The sequence below is a fragment of the Phacochoerus africanus genome, chromosome 7, assembly GCF_016906955.1.
Source record: "Phacochoerus africanus isolate WHEZ1 chromosome 7, ROS_Pafr_v1, whole genome shotgun sequence".
NCBI lineage: Eukaryota > Metazoa > Chordata > Mammalia > Artiodactyla > Suidae > Phacochoerus > Phacochoerus africanus.
Genome location: NC_062550.1, coordinates 25,306,671 through 25,325,838, shown reverse-complemented (window position 1 = coordinate 25,325,838; position 19,168 = coordinate 25,306,671). Strand labels below are relative to the sequence as shown.

Below are 19,168 nucleotides of genomic sequence, written 5' to 3'. Positions count from 1 at the left end.
AGGCCGGTGACTATAGCTCCAATTAGACCCCTAGCCTGGGAACGTCCATATGCCGTGGGTACAGCCCTAAAAAGACACCCCCCCCCCCCAAAAAAAATTGTTGAATTAAAATTAGGAGTTGGGGTTTAACACATAAACACTACTATATATAAAATAATCAACAAGGACCTATTGTATAGCACAGGGAACTCTACTCATATTCTGTAATAACCTATGTGGGAAAAGAATCTGAAAAAGAATAGTTATATGTATAACTGAATCACTTTGCTATACACCTGAAACTATTCATTATCTGATGTAATTATCAGAGTAACTCCATGAAGTAGATGTTACTGTATATTCCCATTTTAGTGAATGGGAAAGGTGAAGATTAGAGAGATTAAATAGGTTGCCCAGGGTCATGCAGCTAGTAACTGGTAAAGATCAGATGGAGACTTGAGTTTGCTTCACTCTGGCGTCTCTTCACTATTAATACTGGCTCTTTTTTTTATTGGGAGTTTTTTGTTTTTTGTTTTTTGTCTTTTTTTTGCTATTTCTTGGGCCGCTCCTGTGGCATATGGAGGTTCCCAGGCTAGGGGCTGAATCGGAGCTGCAGCCACTGGCCTACGCCAGAGCCACAGCAACGCGGGACCCCAGCCGCATCTGCAACCTACACCACAGCTCACGGCAACGCCAGATCGTTAACCCACTGAGCAAGGGCAGGGACCGAACCCACAACCTCATGGTTCCTAGTCGGATTCGTTAACCACTGCGCCACGACGGGAACTCCTATTGGGAGTTTTATTGATAATTAAATACCTGGCCACATTTCTCTAGCACCAGAGATACTGGCTCACACTGATGATTATGGTCAGTTTTGTTACCTTTATTCCAAGCAGTTGTGATGGTGGCATGTTTTAATGTCTTTTTTCCTGAGACTTTATAGATGAAGAATGAGTTAGTACAAATAGTTAAATAGCAAATCAGTCTTAGCTTATTAAAGAAAAAATAAGGAGGAGTTCTCAATCAGTGTTTTTTTATTTTTATTTATTTATTTTTGTCTTTTTAGGGTCGCGTCCATGGCGCATGGAGGTTCCACAGCCACACCAGATCTGAGCTGTGTCTGCAACCTGCACCACAGCTCATAGCTACGCTGGATCCTTAACCCACTGAGTGAGGTCAGGGATTGAACCCATGTACTTATGGATCCTAGTCGGGTTCATTAACCACTGAGCCATGACGGGAACTCCAGTATTTGCTATTTAATCTCTTGACTGTACAGCTTTACCACTATAAAAAGCAGGTTAAAAATCCCACACTGTCATACCTAGTCTGATACTTGTTGCTTTATAAACTTCATTGCCAGTGGTAAAAGTTGAAACAATCTCCTTTTTGTAGTTTGTTTGCAGTGTGGTCTTTCCTACTTTAGAAATGATTTTGAAAGTTAGTTATATACTCTGCAGATACCTTTCCTGGCCCACGGTCCTGTTCCTGGCATTCTGCTAATGAACCCAGGTTCCTTAGAGAACTGCATATCTGAGTTCCTACTGTGGCACAGCAGGTTAAGGATCTGGTGTTGCCGAAGCTATGGCTTAAATTTCATCCCTGGTCTGGGAACTTCCATATGCTATAAGGGTGACCAAAATAAATAAGAATTGCAAGTCCTTGATGCAGGCTTCTTCCATGGAAGATGTAAATTTGCAAGGAGGTATATAGTTAATAGAAGTGTTAGCTAAGTATCTTTTAATTCAAGTAGCTTTTTAATTTTGGCAGTATTCTCATTGAAAGTTGGTGGCATTGATAGAATTGACTGAATACTTGAGTAATGGATGGCTTCACAGGAATTAACTCATTTGGGCTAGTTACTACAGATTTTGCTCTTTATTCCAACAGACCTTTTTTCTTTTTTCTTTTTTTTTCCTGCTTTTTAGGGCTGCACCCATGTCACATGGAGGTTCCCAGGCTGTGGGTCGAATCAGAGCTACAGCTGCCGGCCTATGCCACAGCCACAGCAATTCAAGATCTGAGCTGTGTCTGTGATGACCTACACCACAGCTCATGGCAACACCAGATCCTTAACCCACTGAGCGAGGCCAGGGATTAAACCCACAACCTCACGGTTCCTAGTCGGATTCACTTCCCCTGCGCCACAATGGGAACTCCAAAAGTAGAATTTTCCTGTTATTAAAAAACTACTGTCTACTCCCTAAAGGAAATTAAAATCCCTATTAGGAGGTAAAATTGAGACAGAAAAGTTGAGCAAGCTATTGACATCACAAAAAGATAACCAGGTATTATATGTTTCTCTTAATAAATGAACATAGCTGGAATTCCCATCATGGCTCAGCAGAAACGAATCTGACTAGTATCCATGAGGATGCAAGTTTGATCCCTGGCCCCACTCATGGCGTTGCCATGAGCCGTGGTGTAGGTTGCAGGCACAGTTTGGATCCTGCATTGCTGTGGCTGTGGCATAGGCCAGCGGCTACAGCTCCCATTCGACTCCTAGCTTGGGAACCTCCATATCCCGTGGGTGTGGCCCTAAAAAGACCAAAAAACAAAAAAAAAACCACAGCATTATTTATCAAATAGTCTTGCTTAAAAAATTGATCCTGAATCTGCTCAAGCCTCTATCTGTTAGTTTGATGAAAATACAGTGGACAGAAGAACATGTTAGGTGATATCACAGATATATAACCAGCAAAACTTAAACTGGAAGATGCTACAGAACAAATGATCTGATTTTGTACAAGTAAATTACAAAATGAAAAAAGGACTGGACTTTCCTCATAGCTCAGTGGATTAAGGATCTGGTGTTGTCACTACTGTGGCTCTGGTTACAGCTGTGGTGTGGGTTCGATCCCTGGCCTGGGAACTGTGCATGCCACAGGCACGGCCAAAAAGGGGAGGGGGGGAGCAGCATAAGTGGGAATCTAAATTGAAAGAAACTTCAGAAACAAACATGATAGTTGTAGTGTGGGCTCTTTTCAGTCCTGAAACAAACCATTGAGGGAAGGCTTTATAATAAATGAATAGGTTTGGGGAGGGATTTGAATACTGAGTAGATATTTAACAATACTGAAGATTTGCTAAGTTTTTTCCAGTGGAATAATGGTGTGGTAATTTTGATTATGAAGGACCTTCATCTTTTTTTTTTTTTTCTTCCCGTCTTTTTGCCATTTTCTTGGGCTGCTCCCGCGGCACATGGAGGTTCCCAGGCTAGCGGTCGAATTGGAGCTATAGCCGCCCGCCTACTCCAGAGCCACAGCAACACGGGATCCGAACCGCATCTGCAACCTACAACAATGCCAGATCCTTAACCCACTGAGCAAGGCCAGGGGTCGAACCCTCAACCTCATGGTTCCTAGTTGGATTCTTTAACCACTGAGCCATGACGGGAACTCCAACAGGCCTTCATCTTTTAGAGATACATGTTTAAATATTTACATGTTGAGATGCATATAAGATATCTTGGATTTACTCAGAATAATTTGGGAGATGAAAGGGGAAAGTAAGGGTATAGATGAAATAAGAACAGCCAGGAGTTAATAATTATTTAAGCTAGATGATGCTTTTCATTAACTGCGTGGGTAAGCTTGTGCCCCAATTTCCTCATTTGTAAAATGAGGGATAATATTACAAGACTATTGTGAGAAAAGAAAAAAATGAAAACAATATAGCACAGTACCTGTTATATAGCAAGTACTTAAAAAATGGAAGCCTTTGGATTCATTAACCACTGAGCCACAATGGGAACTCCTGTATTTGTCTTTTTAGGGCTGCACTCACAGCATATGGAGGTTCTCAGGCTAGGGAGTTGAGTCGGAGCTGTAGCCACCAGCCTACACCACAGCCACAGCAATGCCAGATCCTTAACCCACTGATCGAGGCCAGGGATCAAACCCGCAACCTCATGGTTCCTAGTCAGATTCATTTCTGCTGCACCACAACGGGAACCCCTAGAAGCCTTTGTTAATAACTAACAATTGAATGCCACTGTTTGACCCTTGACATATGTGGTGAATTTTCTTTGAATGATGGAACATTAGAATTATTAAAACCTAGTATCTTAAAAGAGTTCCTTTTGTGGCTCAGGGGGTTAAGAACTAACATAATGTCCATGAGGATCCAGGTTCAATGCTTGGCCTTGCTCAGTGGGTTGAGAATCTGGCATTGCCACAAGCTGTGGTGTAGGTCACAGGTGTAGCTCAGATCCGATGGTGTTGTGGTTGTGACATAGGCTGGCAGCTGCAGCTCTGATTCGACCCCTAGCCTGGGAATTTCCATATGCTGCAGGTGCAGCTTTAAAAAGAAAAAATAGTAACAAAAAATAACACCTAGTGTCTTAGTACATTCAGTGAGTACAGAGCATGTAGTGGCAAAGATCATACTTAAATATATAAGGGTTCATCATGATGTGAAATGATATATTTTTTTTCGAGTTCCCTTTGTGGCTCAGCGAAAACAAATCCGACTAGGAAACATGAGGTTGCAGGTTCGATCCCTGGCCTCAGTGGGTTAAGGATCTGGCACTGCCATGAACCGTGGTGTAGGTCGCAGAATCAGCTAGGATCCTGAGTTGCTGTAGCTCTGGCATAGGCCAGCAGCTACAGCTCTAATTCGACCCCTAGCCTGGGAGCCTCCATATGCCGCAGGTGCTGCAGCCCTAAAAAAGCAAAAAAGAAAAAAGAAAATAAATAATGTTTTAAAAAAAGAAAATATAGGAGTTCCCGTCATGGCTCAGTGGTTAACAAATCCTACTAGGAACCATGGGGTTGCGGGTTTGATCCCTGGCCTTGCTCAGTGGGTTAAGGATCTGGCGTTTCCGTGAGCTGTGGTGTAGGTCACAGATGTGGCTCGGATTCCGAGTTGCTGTGGCTCTGGCGTAGGCCAGTGGCTACAGCTCCGATTCAACCTCTAGCCTGGGAACCTCTATATGCCACAGGAGCAGCCCTAGAAAAGGCAAAAAGACAATAATAATAATAATAATAATAATAAAGCAATAACCTGGATTTCACATTGTGGCACAGTGGAAATAAACCCAACTAGGATCCATGAGGTTTCAGGTTCAATCCCTGGCCTCACTCAGTGGGTTAAGGATCTGGCGTTGCTGTGAGCTGTGGTGTAGGTAGCAGATGTGGCTTGGATTCCATGTTGCTGTGGTGTAGGCCTTCAGCTGTAGCGCCCATTTGATCCCAAACCTGGGAACCTCCATATGCCGTGGGTGCTTCAGCCCCAAGGTATAAGGGTTTAAAATCTGACTTTGGCATTTAACCAAATGTTCTGAGCCTCAATTCCCTTTTCTGTAAAATGAGGTCATTTTATACTTTATAAAGTGGAAAAAATTGGGAATAGTGTTTTAATATACATGAGATAGTATAAGTAAATTCCTTAGTGCAATGTCTGAGTCATAACAGTTATTCAGTTAAATATCATTGTTATACTCTATATAACCACCAAACATGTAATCATCCAACCACATAGCCCAGTCCATGGAGGACAAACACCATCCCTGCCTTATTCTTCTTTGTTGATAATTCCTTTTCTTTTTTTCTCCATTTTCCTCTTCTCCCCATCAGTTGATTTATGAAGACTGTATGGATCTGATCGCAAAGCTACCTTGTGTTGCAGCAAAGATCTACCGGAATCTCTACCGGGAGGGCAGCAGTATTGGGGCCATTGATTCTAAACTGGACTGGTCCCACAATTTCACCAACATGTTAGGCTATACTGATGCTCAGTTCACGGAGCTCATGCGCTTGTACCTCACCATCCACAGGTGAGGGAGACCCAACAACTATAGCCACCTGGTCCCTGGGTTGGTGGTGAATATTAAGTAAAGCTCCTTAGGAGTTCCCTGGTGGCTCAGCGTGTTAAGGATCTGGCATTGTCACTGCTCCGGCTCGAGTTGCTGCTGTGGTACAGTTTGATTCCCCGGCCCAGAAACTCCTTGTGGCCACGGCCATAAAAAAAAGAAAGAAAAGCTTCTTAACATTCTTATATTCTGGGAACAGGTGGTAGCAGCAAGGAAATGGAAACACAGCATAAGGGATGATACAAGGCAAGAAAGGGTCTGCTAAAGAAGGTCAGGAGATCTGGAGAAATTATCATAACCATGCTAGGAAAAGGTACTAGCTGACCATTGGATGGGTCCTTTGGCTTTCCAGGAGCTCCCTCTTCTGGCCATTGCTATTAAAACTGGAGTGAGAATTAGGGAAACACAGACCAGGTTTTGTCGCCCAGTAACTGCTCCAGCCCTGTGGATTAGTGAACAAAGGCTAATAATGAGATTAGGACATCTCTTAAAAGAGCTTATGTATAGGAATTTCCTGGTGGTACACTGGGTGAAGGATCCAGCGTTGTCACTGCTGTGGCTCAGGTTCAGTCCCTGGCCCTGGAGCTTCTGTGTGCTGTAGGCACAGCCACAAAAAAAAAAAGGAACTTAGGTGTAAATGACTGCCTATAGGCTGGTGTGGGCCCATAGCTAGACTAGAATGTGACAATAAGAGAACAACAAGGTCTGTGTTTCCATAATCTGCCCCTTTTATCCTTTCTCTTGGCCTTGGCCTTCATTCTCTTATCTTACTTCCCCACAGTGACCATGAAGGTGGCAATGTAAGTGCTCATACCAGCCATTTGGTGGGCAGTGCCCTTTCAGACCCCTACTTGTCCTTTGCAGCAGCCATGAATGGGCTGGCAGGGCCCCTACATGGGCTGGCAAATCAGGTAAGATTATTCTTTTTCTCTTGCTCCATGTTTTTCTCACTCCTGGCAGTCTCTCCTGGCATATGCATTGACACTCTTGTATTCTCCAAATCTTACCCACAGGAAGTGCTTGTTTGGCTGACACAGCTGCAGAAGGAAGTTGGCAAAGATGTGTCAGATGAGAAGTTACGAGACTACATCTGGAATACACTCAACTCAGGACGGGTAAGCAGAGAGATGCAACTAGGAAAAAAGCCAAGACTCAAGTTCTGTAATCTGGAAGAATGAAGGAGAAAAGAATGAGATAGCTCCCTAAATTAGAGAAGGAGGTTTTTTTTTCCCCCTGCACCTGCAACACGTGGAAGTTCCTGGGCCAGGGATTGAACCCACACCATGGCAGTGACCGGAACCACTTGAGGGATGATGCCAGATACTTACCCACTCAGCCACAGGGGAACTCTGAGAAGGAGATTTTTTTTTTCCATTTGTCTTTCCTGAAGAATTAAAAAAAAAAGACAAAAATTTCTATTCTGAGAATACAACTGGCTTCCCCCCACCCCCATCCTTTGCAGGTTGTCCCAGGCTATGGCCACGCAGTACTAAGGAAGACTGATCCACGATATACCTGTCAAAGAGAGTTTGCTCTGAAACACCTGCCGCATGACCCCATGTTTAAGCTGGTTGCTCAGCTGTACAAGATTGTGCCCAATGTCCTCCTGGAACAGGGCAAGGCCAAGAATCCTTGGCCCAATGTGGATGCTCACAGTGGGGTGCTGCTCCAGGTGAGTCCTCCCTTCCCTACTTTCCCTCTAATTTATACCAAACTCCACTGTTCTCTGCTGTGCACAAAATCAACTCCCTAGTCAGAGCAAGGACTCTCAAACCTCCTTCCTTCCTTACCCTTTTGGTAAAGCTTCCTGTGACTGGGGAGGTGTGGGCTGGAAGAAGGGGATGCTGTCCTTTCGAAATCTAATTTCTGTACTTTTCCCAGCCATTTCTGTTCAAGCCTAACTGGATTAAGGGTTAAGGTTTTTATCACCCTGGACTTGTACATGTGGCTACCTGTGGACCTCTAACAAAATTTGTTTCTCTTTTACCTTACAGTACTATGGCATGACGGAGATGAACTACTACACAGTCCTGTTTGGGGTATCACGGGCACTGGGTGTATTAGCACAGCTCATCTGGAGCCGAGCCTTAGGCTTCCCTCTAGAGAGGCCCAAGTCCATGAGCACAGACGGTCTGATGAAACTTGTGGACTCTAAGTGAGGGTGAAACTGAAGACTGGGAAGAAACTAACTACCAGAAAGTGAGGGATCTTTGAAAAAAAAAAAAAGTATACTTTTGTTTCAGGGGGCTTTAAAAGACAAGATTAAACTCTATCTGAGGCACTGATGATAAGTCTAAGGTTAAAATATATAAATTAAGATTTTAAAAGATGAAAAGTAACCCCTTCTTCCTTAACCAGGTCCTTTACCCTGCCTGGTATATGAGTTGCTCATCAACTGTAGGATGACCAGCACTAATGCATGTGGTATGGGTTAGGTTTGCCTGCCCCCACTCCCCCCACCATTTCCAGAGTAAGAATCTGGCTCCTCTTTCCCTAGGTCAAAGCTGGTTGCAGAGAATCTGCAGTCGGTTCAGAGCTTTTGGTTTTCTGTTCTGCCCAATTCTTAATAAGCCAGCAAACAGGACTCTACCCCTACTGTTTCCATAGGAATCATGTTGGATTGTCGGCTGTACCAAGCCCCATTAATCTCTCCGTGCACACAAGACACTTCCTAGCAAGACCTATATTGGTTGCTTTGGCTTTTTTTTTTTTTTTTTTAATGCTACCAGGTGATCATAAAGGCCATGGCATTTGTTGTGACTGGCACCCAGTGTCTGACTTTTTTCTCTTCTTTAAATTACCCTACTAAAATTAACATCTGAGAGTGTTCTATTCCCTACTACTTGAATACTCACGTCCTTCCGGGTTTTCTGTACCTGCTGCACCTCAAGCCAAGGTTGCTCTATATCTCCCCCCTTGGTCTCTATTAGAGACCTCTTCCAGCAGGTCGTATAATACAGCACTGTCTGATCTGTGGTCTTTGCCAGTTATTTGGCTTTATCAGTGCTTAACATGAACTGAGCTTTTCCCTGGGATACAAACCACTATCCTATGACCTTTTTTTATTTTTTTCCTAAAATGCTGTGGGCTATAGAATAGGATCTTGGGAATGACCAGCATGATATTTTCATGGCCTGATCCCAGGGGTACTAACTAGCACCTCTTTCTGAACAGGGAAATGATTTAAGATTGGACATGATCTCCTTCAAATATCAGGTACTAGGGCCGAGGGCGTTAAAACTAGTAAACCTCCCTCATCACCCTCTGCCGTAAGCAAATAACCCTTTATTTATCAGGGTCCTCATCCTGCCTTTCCCCAAGAGCTCACAGTACAGTGTTTGTTGTAGAAGCCCCATGTGCACAGGTTTCCAGTGACTCCGAATGCTCTTTTCTTTTTAAGAAAGGATTAAAATACACTCCTGCTGTGCCCCCTTCCTCCTTTGCAACTCCTGCCTGTTTGTGTGGATCCCTAATCCCCAGAACCACACTGTTGAGATGGATAATACTGTCTGTAAACCTCTGGGTAACTGTCAAGTCATGATGCAGACTTCAGGTTGTTCTGTATAAAATGCAAAATAAATGTTTTTATTAACAATGTTTGAGCCTATTAAATAGGGCCCGGAAGAGTCTCTTATGAGGTAAGGACTCTGGCTAGCAAGATCCTGGACATAGTTGGTCGTTAAGTTATCCTGTGCCTCTCTTTATCTTGAGGCAGGTATGGCATTCATTTACCCTAATCGGAAGGCAGGTTCCTTGTGAGATATCCAAAGAGATTTCTGTCTGTCTTCTAGGTTAGAAGTCTTTGATCTTTAGTCCCTATCCTTCCTGTATCTGTTGTAAGGTACAACACTCAAGGACTATAGTTGAGAGCTCACAGCTGCTTATGTGACTAATCTAGGAAAGATGGTACAGCCCATGAGGTGAAAGGAACAAAGAATACCAAGGGCAAATAGGGTAGGATGCTGGCTCAGACTCTTGAGCCTCTAGAAGGCTCTGAACTTCATGGAATGCCAAGTCTTTGCAGTCTCCCTTAAGGATCCCCCAGAATAAGAGGTGGTCCTGAGGGCATCAGTTATATGAGAGGTCTGAGGCCAGACTCCTCTGTCCCGAGACTCCTGCTGCAACTGACCTTCTGAAAAAGTCTATAAATAGGCAAGGGAGTGGGTACTAGGTCCTGGCTTGTCGAATGTGCTACTATAGTTAGCAGGGACACTATGTCCAAGAGGCCTTCTTGCACCTTCACTTCCCTAGGGAAGGAAGCCATGACTTTCTTCTACTCTGCTGTATCTACAGTATTCCCCCAAGAAACAATATAAAAAAGCCAAATTCACACCATCACAATTAATTTATTGAATTTTTACAAAAACCCATGCCAAGTGGAAGAATAAGGTACAACCCACAAGTACAACTGTTCAGTGCTTTTTTGCTCCTTGTCCCTCTGGCACTGATGATAAGAAAGCTCCTTGCTGTCTACTAGCCAGACAGCATGGAAACATCCTTAAAGTGTCATCCTAAGGATTTCAGGCTGGGACCAGATCTCAGGCATCTCCTGAGGAATTTCAGGCAGGCAAAGTTATTGACCACCCAGCAGCTCTGTGTCAGAGGAAAGAGTTCATTGTGTTCAATCCTTAGGAAAATTGCTGTCTCCCCCCTAATCAGGCACCTTGACCTGGTAAGGCACCTTGACAAGAGCTCAGAAATGGCCATACAGTCCTGATTACAATTCAGTGTGAGAAAGTTGCAGGCATCAGGCATACAGGGTCTCAAGATGTGCCTGACCCTCTCCTAGGCACATCTCCTTTCCATACCTCCCTGCCTTTTCTTTCTCCCAGTTTAGAGCCCAGTTTCCAGGGAATGGAGAAGGAGAACAGTGTTAATGAGCATAGACTCATTGGAGCAGTAGCCAAATGAAATAAATAAGAGAATTGGGTGGGGAGGGAGAGGAGAAGAGAGGCTAGGGAACAGTCCTTTGCCTCAGGTCTGGTGCACCTCATGGAACATCAGTTCACGAGGGACGGCTGTTTCTGGACCAAACTTGGTTGCTGCCCGACGCTCGAAAGCAGCGACATTCTGTTTGACAACCTCATCAAAAAACATGGTGGCCAGCTGGGAGTGCAGCAGAGAACGAAATTCAAAGGAAATCTGGGAATGGGTAAGAGACAGAAACTCCGTAAGACCATGCTGGATAGTCCCCCACCAGGTGCAAGGATACTATTCAGTGCCTTTTTCTCCCTCCCCCTCTAGTTCCTTAGATCCCTTCAGAAATCGTAGGACTAAGTACAAGTCTGATACAAGCTCAGACCTCTGGAGAGTGTCATTGATGGGAAATGCTAAGTGCTAGCTATCCTTACAGAATAACTGTCACAGTATCTCAGTTCAGCCCCCACAACCCAGTTGTAGCCCCTTGCTACACAGCCTCCTGACTCACTGAAAAGTCCACAGTGCAAGTTCTCGGATAGGCAGGAATACCAGGGCTGAACCGCCAAATGGTTTCTAAGTGGTTGAAGAGCTTGCCATCAGTGCAAACAGCCTAGTATAGGACAAACAGTAGTTAATATTACAATGGGATTAAACTAATATTTTATTAGGAAAATATCTGACACATGGAGATAACCTATTGTAAAAAAAGGCCAAAATAACCCTTAAATGTAAAAATGCCAGAGAACACAGAAAAAAAACTTCCTTATCAATCCCTCCCAGACAGGGCTCACCTTGACCATGTGAGGTTTGACCATGGAAACAGCAGAAGTATAACGTTCCATGACAGGTGGAAAGCCAACCTCCAACTGGGCCTTCAGGTGACCTTTGCGGCTGGATACCACCAAAGACTTCTTACACCAGGGCACAAACTCACGATACTCCTGGACATTGGCTACCACCTCGTACATCTCCTGCATTGAGTACCTAGGGGAAGGAATCAGAGAGACCAAGGAACTACTAGCTGAATCAGGTTCCTCCTTGGTCTAGGTGCCCTCTCCCTATACCTTTGCCTACTAATCACACACCTTTAGGAACTAGAGATCCCCAATAAGCCCAGATGATTTCCCAAAAGCAAATGTGCAACTTTCCATGATGTTAATGTTACTTTAAGTTTTGCAGTTTACAGTATGTTTTTGCATTTACTATCTTTTTTTTTTTTTTTGTCATAACCCGCAGTAGAAGTTTCCATGCCAGGGGTCGAACCCACACCACAGCAGTGGCCCAAGCTGCTGCAGTGACAACACCAGGTCCTTAACTTGCTGTGTGCTACAGGGAAACTCCCCATTTTTTAGCTATTTTGATCCTAAGAGGGACTATCTAGGGAGAACAGAGGTTTTCAATTTTTACCCATGATCACACAAGGACTAAGAATCCCAGCTCTACAACTTTCTGACAATATGTCCCTAGGTAAATTATTGTCTCCATTATCTCCTGTGTAAATCATAGATAATAATAGTACCTGATTCATCAGTTTGTTGAGGGTCAAATGAGAAAAATCCGTGGTAAAACACCTAAGCAACCTGATTGCTAGTAGTAGCACGTGCTCAAGAAGTCTTAGCTCTTAGGAGTTCCCGTTGTGGTGCAGCAGAAACGAATCCAACTAGTAGCCATGAGGTTGCGGGTTCATTCCCTCGCCTCACTAAGTGGATTAAGGATCTGGCATTGCGGTGAGCTGTGGCACAGACGTGGCTTGGCTCCTGCGTTGCTGTGGCTGTGGTGTAGGTAAGCAGCTACAGCTCCAATTCGACCCCTAGCCTGGGAACTTCCATACGCCGTGGGTGCGGCCCTAAAAAAAAAGTGTTAGCTTATATTGTGCTCAGAATAATAAAGTCAGGTCAGCAGAGAAATAATATCCTGTTGTCATGTTGTCCAACTCTAGTCACATTTCACTTAATGCACAGCAACCAAGAAGGGGGAAATTAAGGCTGACAGAGGAGGATAAAGGATCGGTAATATAGCTGGGGAGAATGGGATGGCCAGGGATGAATCCTGCCCCCTATCGCCATCCTTATGTTCTAGCCAGGACATAGTTTTTTGTTTAGAGGGAAAGGGAATGTGCAGAGAAGCTAAACAGGAGAGGATGCTCACCCCATGATCCTACGCTCAGAGTAAGCCTTTCGCTTGTTGGTGAAGGGGGCAGCAAAGCCCATAAAGGAACGTCTGGGAGATAAGCCAGCCTCAGCCGCCAAGACCTGGACAGCCCGGGGCAAGAAGAGGCTGCAGGACATCAGAAATCTAAGGCCAAAAGGAAAGGAGAGAGAAACGTCACGAATCTTTCTTTGTGTTCCTCAACCAGGTGAAAGTGAAGAGGGGTATATCCCCGAGGAAGGTCGTCCAGACAAGCTTTTCCCCTAGCACCTGCTGCAGCCCGCCAAGCTCCCTGGCCAGGCAGTCACGAGTGCGAAAAGGTCGAGGGCGGCTGAGGACAGTGCCCAGAGAGGAGATGGGAAAAAGCGGGGTGCGTGCGAAGCTCCAGTTGCCTTAGACTGGAGGGTACGCTGTTGCTGAATGCGAGGGCTCTAAAGAAACATCATAGTCCGCTGAGCCTCGCCAACCGCATTGGTGCAGGATGCCCATGAGGGGCAAGAAGTGGTTCGGCACCCACCCTGGGGACTCCGCCTCGCGAAAAACTCGCAAAAGAGTCCCCAAAGCTCTGCATTAGATGCCACGGTGCCGCTGCCGTCCCCGCTGCGCTTGCAGCCAGACTCGCAACCCTCCATCACGGGTACTGGAAGACCCTCTTTGCTCGCGCGCTGCCTCCCGCACCATCGTCTCACCTCATTGGTCCTGGCGGTCGCAGAGGGCCCGGAGGCGGGGCCGGGCGCACAGAGAAGCCACCGCAACCACGGGCAGCGGCGCGCGTACCCGCCGGGAGCCGCCGCGCGCCTGCCGAGGCCATGCGCGCGACCCTCCCTTGCCCTTTTGGCTCTGATCCCCGCTGCGCCTTCCTCACTCCAGAGGAAGAGCAGAGGGAAGCGATAGCTGGGCGAGTTCAGGGCCCCCGAGGGCCGGGCCGGCGGCTCCTTCCGCCCGGGCGACCGAATAGCCTAGAACTGAAGCCGAGACCGCTGCTCCCGCGGCTCTCAGTACCCCCACGTCACGCTGTTGCCATGGCTCAGGACCCGGAGAGGGGGGAAGGAAGGGGACCACGCGGCCTGTCGGGAGATGTAGTTTCGCACCTCTGGCGAGAAGAGGGAGCTGGAGTTAGTGTTTGAAAAGATGCAGAACGAGGTCGCCAGGGAAACTAATTTAGCGAGTCCGTAGTCACAGACTTGATACATAAGCACAGAGGCGACATCATGGGCCTGTCGACTGCAGAAGCCCGTGGGTCTTCTGAATATTTTTCTTAGAACCTTTACCATATTTTGCTTTGTTTATAGTTAGAAGTTCCTTTGATCCTTGTAGCCTCCATAGTGCCTAGTATCTTTGAGAAAGAAAATTAAATTAACCTTCCAAGCTCTGGGATAAGAGTTTGCGTAGTTTTCTCTTTTGATATTTATAGAGGGAGTTCTCTTGTATCAGTGGGTTAAGGATTCAGCATTGTCACTGCAGCTCACGTGGCAGGGTTCGATCTCTGGCCGGAGAACTGTAGGTACAGCCAAAAAAAAAAAGAAAGAAAGAAAGAAAAAGATGTTTATGCTATTGCAGTGCAATTCAAGCCTCCCTGCTTTAGTCTTTAGAGCATAAATCTTTTTTTTTTTTCTTTTTTGTCTTTTTGCCATTTTTTGGGCCGCTCCTGCGGCATATGGAGGTTCTCAGGCTAGGGGTCCAATCGGAGCTGTAGCCGCCAGCCTAAGCCAGAGCCACAGCAGCGCAGGATCCAAGCCGCGTCTGCGACCTACACCACAGCTCACGGCAACACCGGATCGTTAACCCACTGATCAAGGGCAGGGATTGAACCCGCAACCTCATGGTTCCTAGTCGGATTCATCAACCACTGTGCCACAATGGGAACTCCAGAGCAGAAATCTTTAGCCATGCCCTCCATATTCAGGAAATCTTTAGCTGAGTAGTGTTGTGAGGGTGAGGGGATAGAACTAGCATCCATGAGGATGAGGATTTGATCCCTGGCCTTGCTAAGCGGGTTAAGGATCCAGCATTGCCATGAGCTGTGGTTGTAGGTCCAAGAGATGGCTTGGATCCTGTGTTGCTGTGGCTGTGGCTGGCAGCCCCAGCTCTGACTCGACCCCTAGCCTGGGAACTCCCATATGCTGCAGATGCCCCCTCCCCCCAGAAAAGGAGTTCTCTTGTGGCTCAAGGGGTTAAGGATACAGCCATTGTCACTACAACAGCTTGGGTCTCTGCTAAGGCATGTGTTCCACCTGCTGGCATAAGAACACCTGCTGGGGGAACTGCCAAAAGAAAAACAAAGACTGTTACTTTGGGGTCTAGTTGTTGTATGGAACAGAGAGATCTTGTCCAGAAACAGGGGACTGGGGACAGATATAAACTCTCCATCTCTCCCCTTGGAGATTGGCATTCATTTTGGGATTTCTACCAGATATGGATTGATTTTATTTTATTTTAATTTTTATTTTTTTATTTTTGTCTTTTTAGGACCACACCTTCAGCATATGGAGGTTCCCAGGCTAGGGGTCGAATTGGAGCTATAGCCACTGGCCTACACCACAGCCACAGCAGCACCCAGATCCTTAACCCACTGAGCAAGGCCAGGGATCGTATCTGTGTCCTCATAGATACTAGTCAGATTTGTTTCCTCTGAGCCACGACGGAAACTCCTTATTTTAAAATTGAACCGGAGTTCCCATTGTGGTGCAGCAGAACCAATTCCAGCTAGGAAGCAGGTTTGATCCCTGGCCTTGCTCAATGGGTCAGAGATCAGGTATTGCCCTGAGCTGTGATGTAGGTCTCAGACTCAGCTCGGATCTGGTGTTGCTGTAGCTGTGGCCAGCTTAGAACCCCTAGCCTGGGAATTTCGATATGCCAGGGGTGCAGCACTAAAAAATAATAAAATTAAAAAAAATAAAACTTAAACTCATTTTATCTGGATTTCAAGGAGCAGGAACCCTCCCTTGAACTCTGGCTTACATTTAACATTTTGTAAGGAAAGTTTTTTTTTTTTTTTAATTTTGTTCTTTAGGGCTGCACCCACAGTATATGGAGTTTTCCAGGCTAGGGGTCAGATTGGAGCTGCAACTGCTAGCCTATGCCACAGAAACAGCAGTGCCAGAACAAGCCGAGCCTGCAGCCCACACACAGCAGTTCATGGAGATGCTAGATCCTTAACTCACTGAGCAAGGCCAGGATTGGAACCTGAGTCCTCATGGATACAAGTTGGGTTCACCATGGCTGAGCCACAATGGGGAACTTCATATTTTATTATTTATGGCTGCACCCACCACATATGAAAGTCCCTCAGCCAGGGATTGAATCCCAGCTGCAGCAGTGATCTATGCCACAACTACTGCAACACCAGATCCTTTAACCCACTGAGCCTGCCCAGGGATTGAACCTGGGCCTCCTCAGCAACCAAACTGCTGCAGTTGGATTCTTAACCCACTGTGCCACTGAGGGAACTCCAAAGAAGGCATTTTAATTCTTTTTTCTTTTTTTCGGTGTGTGTGGGGGTGCAGGTACAGCATATGGAGTTTCTAGTCTGGGGTCTAATTGGAGCTGCAGCTTCCAGCCTACACCACAGCCACAGCAACACGGGATATTAGCCATCTGTGACCTACACCACAACTCGAGGCAATGCTGGATCCCTGGCCTCACTCAGTGGGGGAGGCCAGGGATTGAACCTGCATCCTCATGTCCTCATGGATATTAGTCAGATCTTTTTTTTTTTTTTTTTTTACTCGGATTCTTAACCTGCTGAGCCACAACAGGAACTCTGGCTTCTTAATTCTTACTTTATATTTATATTATAGATACATGAGATCCCAAACTGGGTAATGATTGCACTTATTTTTTCTCTTTTAACATTTCTTCTTTTTCCCTCCGAATGCACCCCTCACCTCCAAAGATAAAGCCTCTCTTTCCAGTTAGAAGATGATTATTGGGAGCCACTCTCAGAAGGGCTTGTGACCTTGAGGGTCAGATTTACTCTTTTCAACCTCACTCCCTTGTCTAGCCCTTCTGACTAAGGGCTTACATGTGTGACAGCTGTCTAGAGTGAGAAGTAAGGATCTGGCCCAATATAAGATAGAAATTAACTGGGATACATAACTAAACTGTGACCTCATTAACACTGTGCCTTAACCGAGTTAACTGCTTTAGAATCCCCAAGGTATGAGAGGCCTGCCAAGCCAATTTGTTGTTGTCCCCCCTACTAGTTAGTTTAGGTAATTATTGCCATTTAAACATTTCCTAGCTCATCCCCGGTGCTTGAAACAACTAATTTCCTGTTATTTGCCTGTCAGTCACTCTACATTGATAACTTCCTTTAAGTACTGACTCAAAACACACCTCCTCCAGGAAGACCCTCTTGACTAAACCCACAATGCCATGTAAAGCAGCATGAATCCTGTATTCTCTAATTGTCTCAGGTGCATGTGTTAGTTCTAGTTCTACTAGGTTATAAACTCCACAAAAATGAACACCATTATTTCAGAGTTTCTGTCTCCAAACCACTTAGTATAGGGCTGAATACAGTGAATCCTCAATCAACATTTGTTAGAAGAATGAAAACTAAGGCTTAAAGACAGGCAAGCATCTGCCTAGATTTATCCAACTATGAAATCAGTAGTCGAATCCAGAAGGACTTTGGCATAAGAGGGCTTTGCCACTACTTCTGGCCTCCTCCTCCCCAACCCCGTCATCTTCTCCCTGAGCCCTGGAAGTAACTGTGTTGCCTACATCATATCCTTTTTTTCTCTACTGGGAAATGCTCTTTCTGTGCTCTGAACAATATTAAAAATAACTCTTCTAGCCCTTCCTCCTTCTTCCAGCTGCCCAGAGAACCTGGCTGGCAAACTCCCCTGTTCACCTCCATTCAGGAGCCAGAACAAGGCACGTGACCCTAGCTCAATCCCTGACTCCAATTCCTCAGGTTACCAAGAGCTATTTCGGGCAACAGAGGCCATGTAGTCCCCTCCTCCCCATCCTCTGGGCCATATCCTAGCTTAGCCCTTCCTGGAAGGTCTATCATACCCAATAGCCAAGTCAACATGTCCCAAGACCCATATCCATGCATTCCCCAACTACTATCAGTTTGTGCTTCCTCAGCCTCATCTTCATGCTCATTATCAAATATTAAGTATTTGTTCCCATGTGCTGCTCTGCTTGATCTACAAAGAAAATTTAATGTATACCCTTGCCTTCAGAGAGCTCAACATCCTTTTTTTCATAGAAAATAAAGCCAAAAATAATGTACAGCCCTGGGCTGGAAGACTCTGGGTAACAGACTTTAAAATCCATTCTGGATTAGGAGGGAGTTCCCGTCGTGGCGCAGTGGTTAACGAATCCGACTAGGAACCATGAGGTTGTGGGTTTGGTCCCTGCCCTTGCTCAGTGGGTCGACAATCCGGTGTTGCCGTGAGCTGTGGTGTAGGTTGCAGACGCGGCTCGGATCCCGAGTTGCTGTGGCTCTGGCATAGGCCAGTGGCTACAGCTCCGATTCGACCCCTAGCCTGGGAACCTCCATACGCCTCAGGAGCGGCCCAAGAAAAAGCAAAAAAAGACAAAAAGAAAACAACAACAACAAATAAATAAATAAATAAATAAATAAAAGAAATAAAATCCATTCTGGGACCTCCTGATGTGGCGCAATGTTTGATCCTTGTCCGAGCACAGTGGGTTAAAGGATCCGTAGTTACCACAGCTGTGGTGTGGGTGGCAATTGCAGCTCAATCTAATCCCTGGCCCAGAAACTCCATATGCTGCCGAGCGGCAGAAAAAAAAAGAAAGAAAGAAAAGAAAAAAATCCATTCTGAAACATTGGATTCTTGCATCTAAAAAATGTAAGGTAAGGAGTTCCTGTCATGGCTCAGTGGAAAGGAATCTGACTAGTATCCATGAGGATGCAGGTTCAATCTCTGGCCTTGCTTAAGGATCTAGTGTTGCCCTGAGCTGTGGTGTAGGTCGCAGATGCGATTCGGATCTGGCGTTGCTGTGGCTGTGGTGCAGGCTGGAGGCTACATCTCTGATTCGACCCCTAGCCTGGGAAACTCCATATGCTGTGGGTGCAACCCTAAAAAGATTTAAAAAGAAAAGTAAAGTGAAATGAAATGAACAACAAAGTTGTGTGATTTAGAACTATGACTATAAAAGAGAATATAGCCGATATTTAAAATAACTATAAATAGAGCAAAACCTTTAAAAATCATGGATCACTGGTGTACACTTGTTATTTACATAATATTGTACATCAATTATTTCTCTCTCTCTCTCTTTTTTTTTTTTTGTTGCACTTGTGGCCTAGGGATTGAACCCAGG

General features: G+C 45.5%; 2 protein-coding genes and 1 long non-coding RNA gene across 5 annotated transcripts in view; 1 reads left to right on the top strand and 2 right to left on the bottom strand.

Moving 5' to 3' along the window:
* Positions 1 to 9,391, top strand: part of CS (citrate synthase) — a 29,832-nt gene extending 20,441 nt beyond the window's left edge. For both annotated transcript variants that reach the window (XM_047786921.1, XM_047786922.1), the window contains 5 exons: positions 5,559 to 5,758; positions 6,576 to 6,705; positions 6,808 to 6,909; positions 7,257 to 7,466; positions 7,789 to 9,391. In XM_047786921.1, coding sequence (XP_047642877.1) covers positions 5,559 to 5,758; positions 6,576 to 6,705; positions 6,808 to 6,909; positions 7,257 to 7,466; positions 7,789 to 7,953 — 807 coding nt within the window. In that variant the 3' untranslated portion in view covers positions 7,954 to 9,391. The remainder of the gene's footprint in view (positions 1 to 5,558; positions 5,759 to 6,575; positions 6,706 to 6,807; positions 6,910 to 7,256; positions 7,467 to 7,788) is intronic.
* LOC125130956 (uncharacterized) lies at positions 5,965 to 7,153 on the bottom strand. The gene is made up of 2 exons (XR_007135838.1): positions 7,123 to 7,153; positions 5,965 to 6,960 (listed from the first exon to the last, which is right to left on the bottom strand). It is a non-coding gene; the product is annotated as an uncharacterized LOC125130956 (long non-coding RNA).
* A 729-nt stretch (positions 9,392 to 10,120) lies between the features above and the next one.
* On the bottom strand, positions 10,121 to 13,880 carry COQ10A (coenzyme Q10A). 2 transcript variants are annotated; one of them, XM_047786923.1, is made up of 5 exons: positions 13,552 to 13,880; positions 12,863 to 13,009; positions 11,506 to 11,698; positions 11,223 to 11,324; positions 10,121 to 10,936 (listed from the first exon to the last, which is right to left on the bottom strand). In XM_047786923.1, the coding sequence occupies exons 1-5, from the start codon at positions 13,671 to 13,673 to the stop codon at positions 10,769 to 10,771; spliced, it is 732 nt and encodes a 243-aa protein (XP_047642879.1). In that variant the 5' UTR covers positions 13,674 to 13,880; the 3' UTR covers positions 10,121 to 10,768. The 2 variants fall into 2 exon arrangements, with proteins under 2 accessions (XP_047642879.1, XP_047642880.1); XM_047786924.1 differs by lacking the exon at positions 12,863 to 13,009 and having other exon boundaries at positions 13,552 to 13,877.
* Between the last annotated feature and the right edge of the window lie 5,288 nt (positions 13,881 to 19,168).

Excerpts from the sequence above, each read along its gene's own strand:
- COQ10A (XM_047786923.1), bottom strand. The coding sequence starts at position 13,673 with ATGGCCTCGGCAGGCGCGCGGCGGCTCCCGGCGGGTACGCGCGCCGCT. Across the intron at positions 13,010-13,551 it reads CGACCGCCAGGACCAATGAG|ATTTCTGATGTCCTGCAGCC; the intron begins GTGAGACGATGG and ends TTTTGGCCTTAG. Across the intron at positions 11,699-12,862 it reads TCTGAGCGTAGGATCATGGG|GTACTCAATGCAGGAGATGT; the intron begins GTGAGCATCCTC and ends TCCTTCCCCTAG.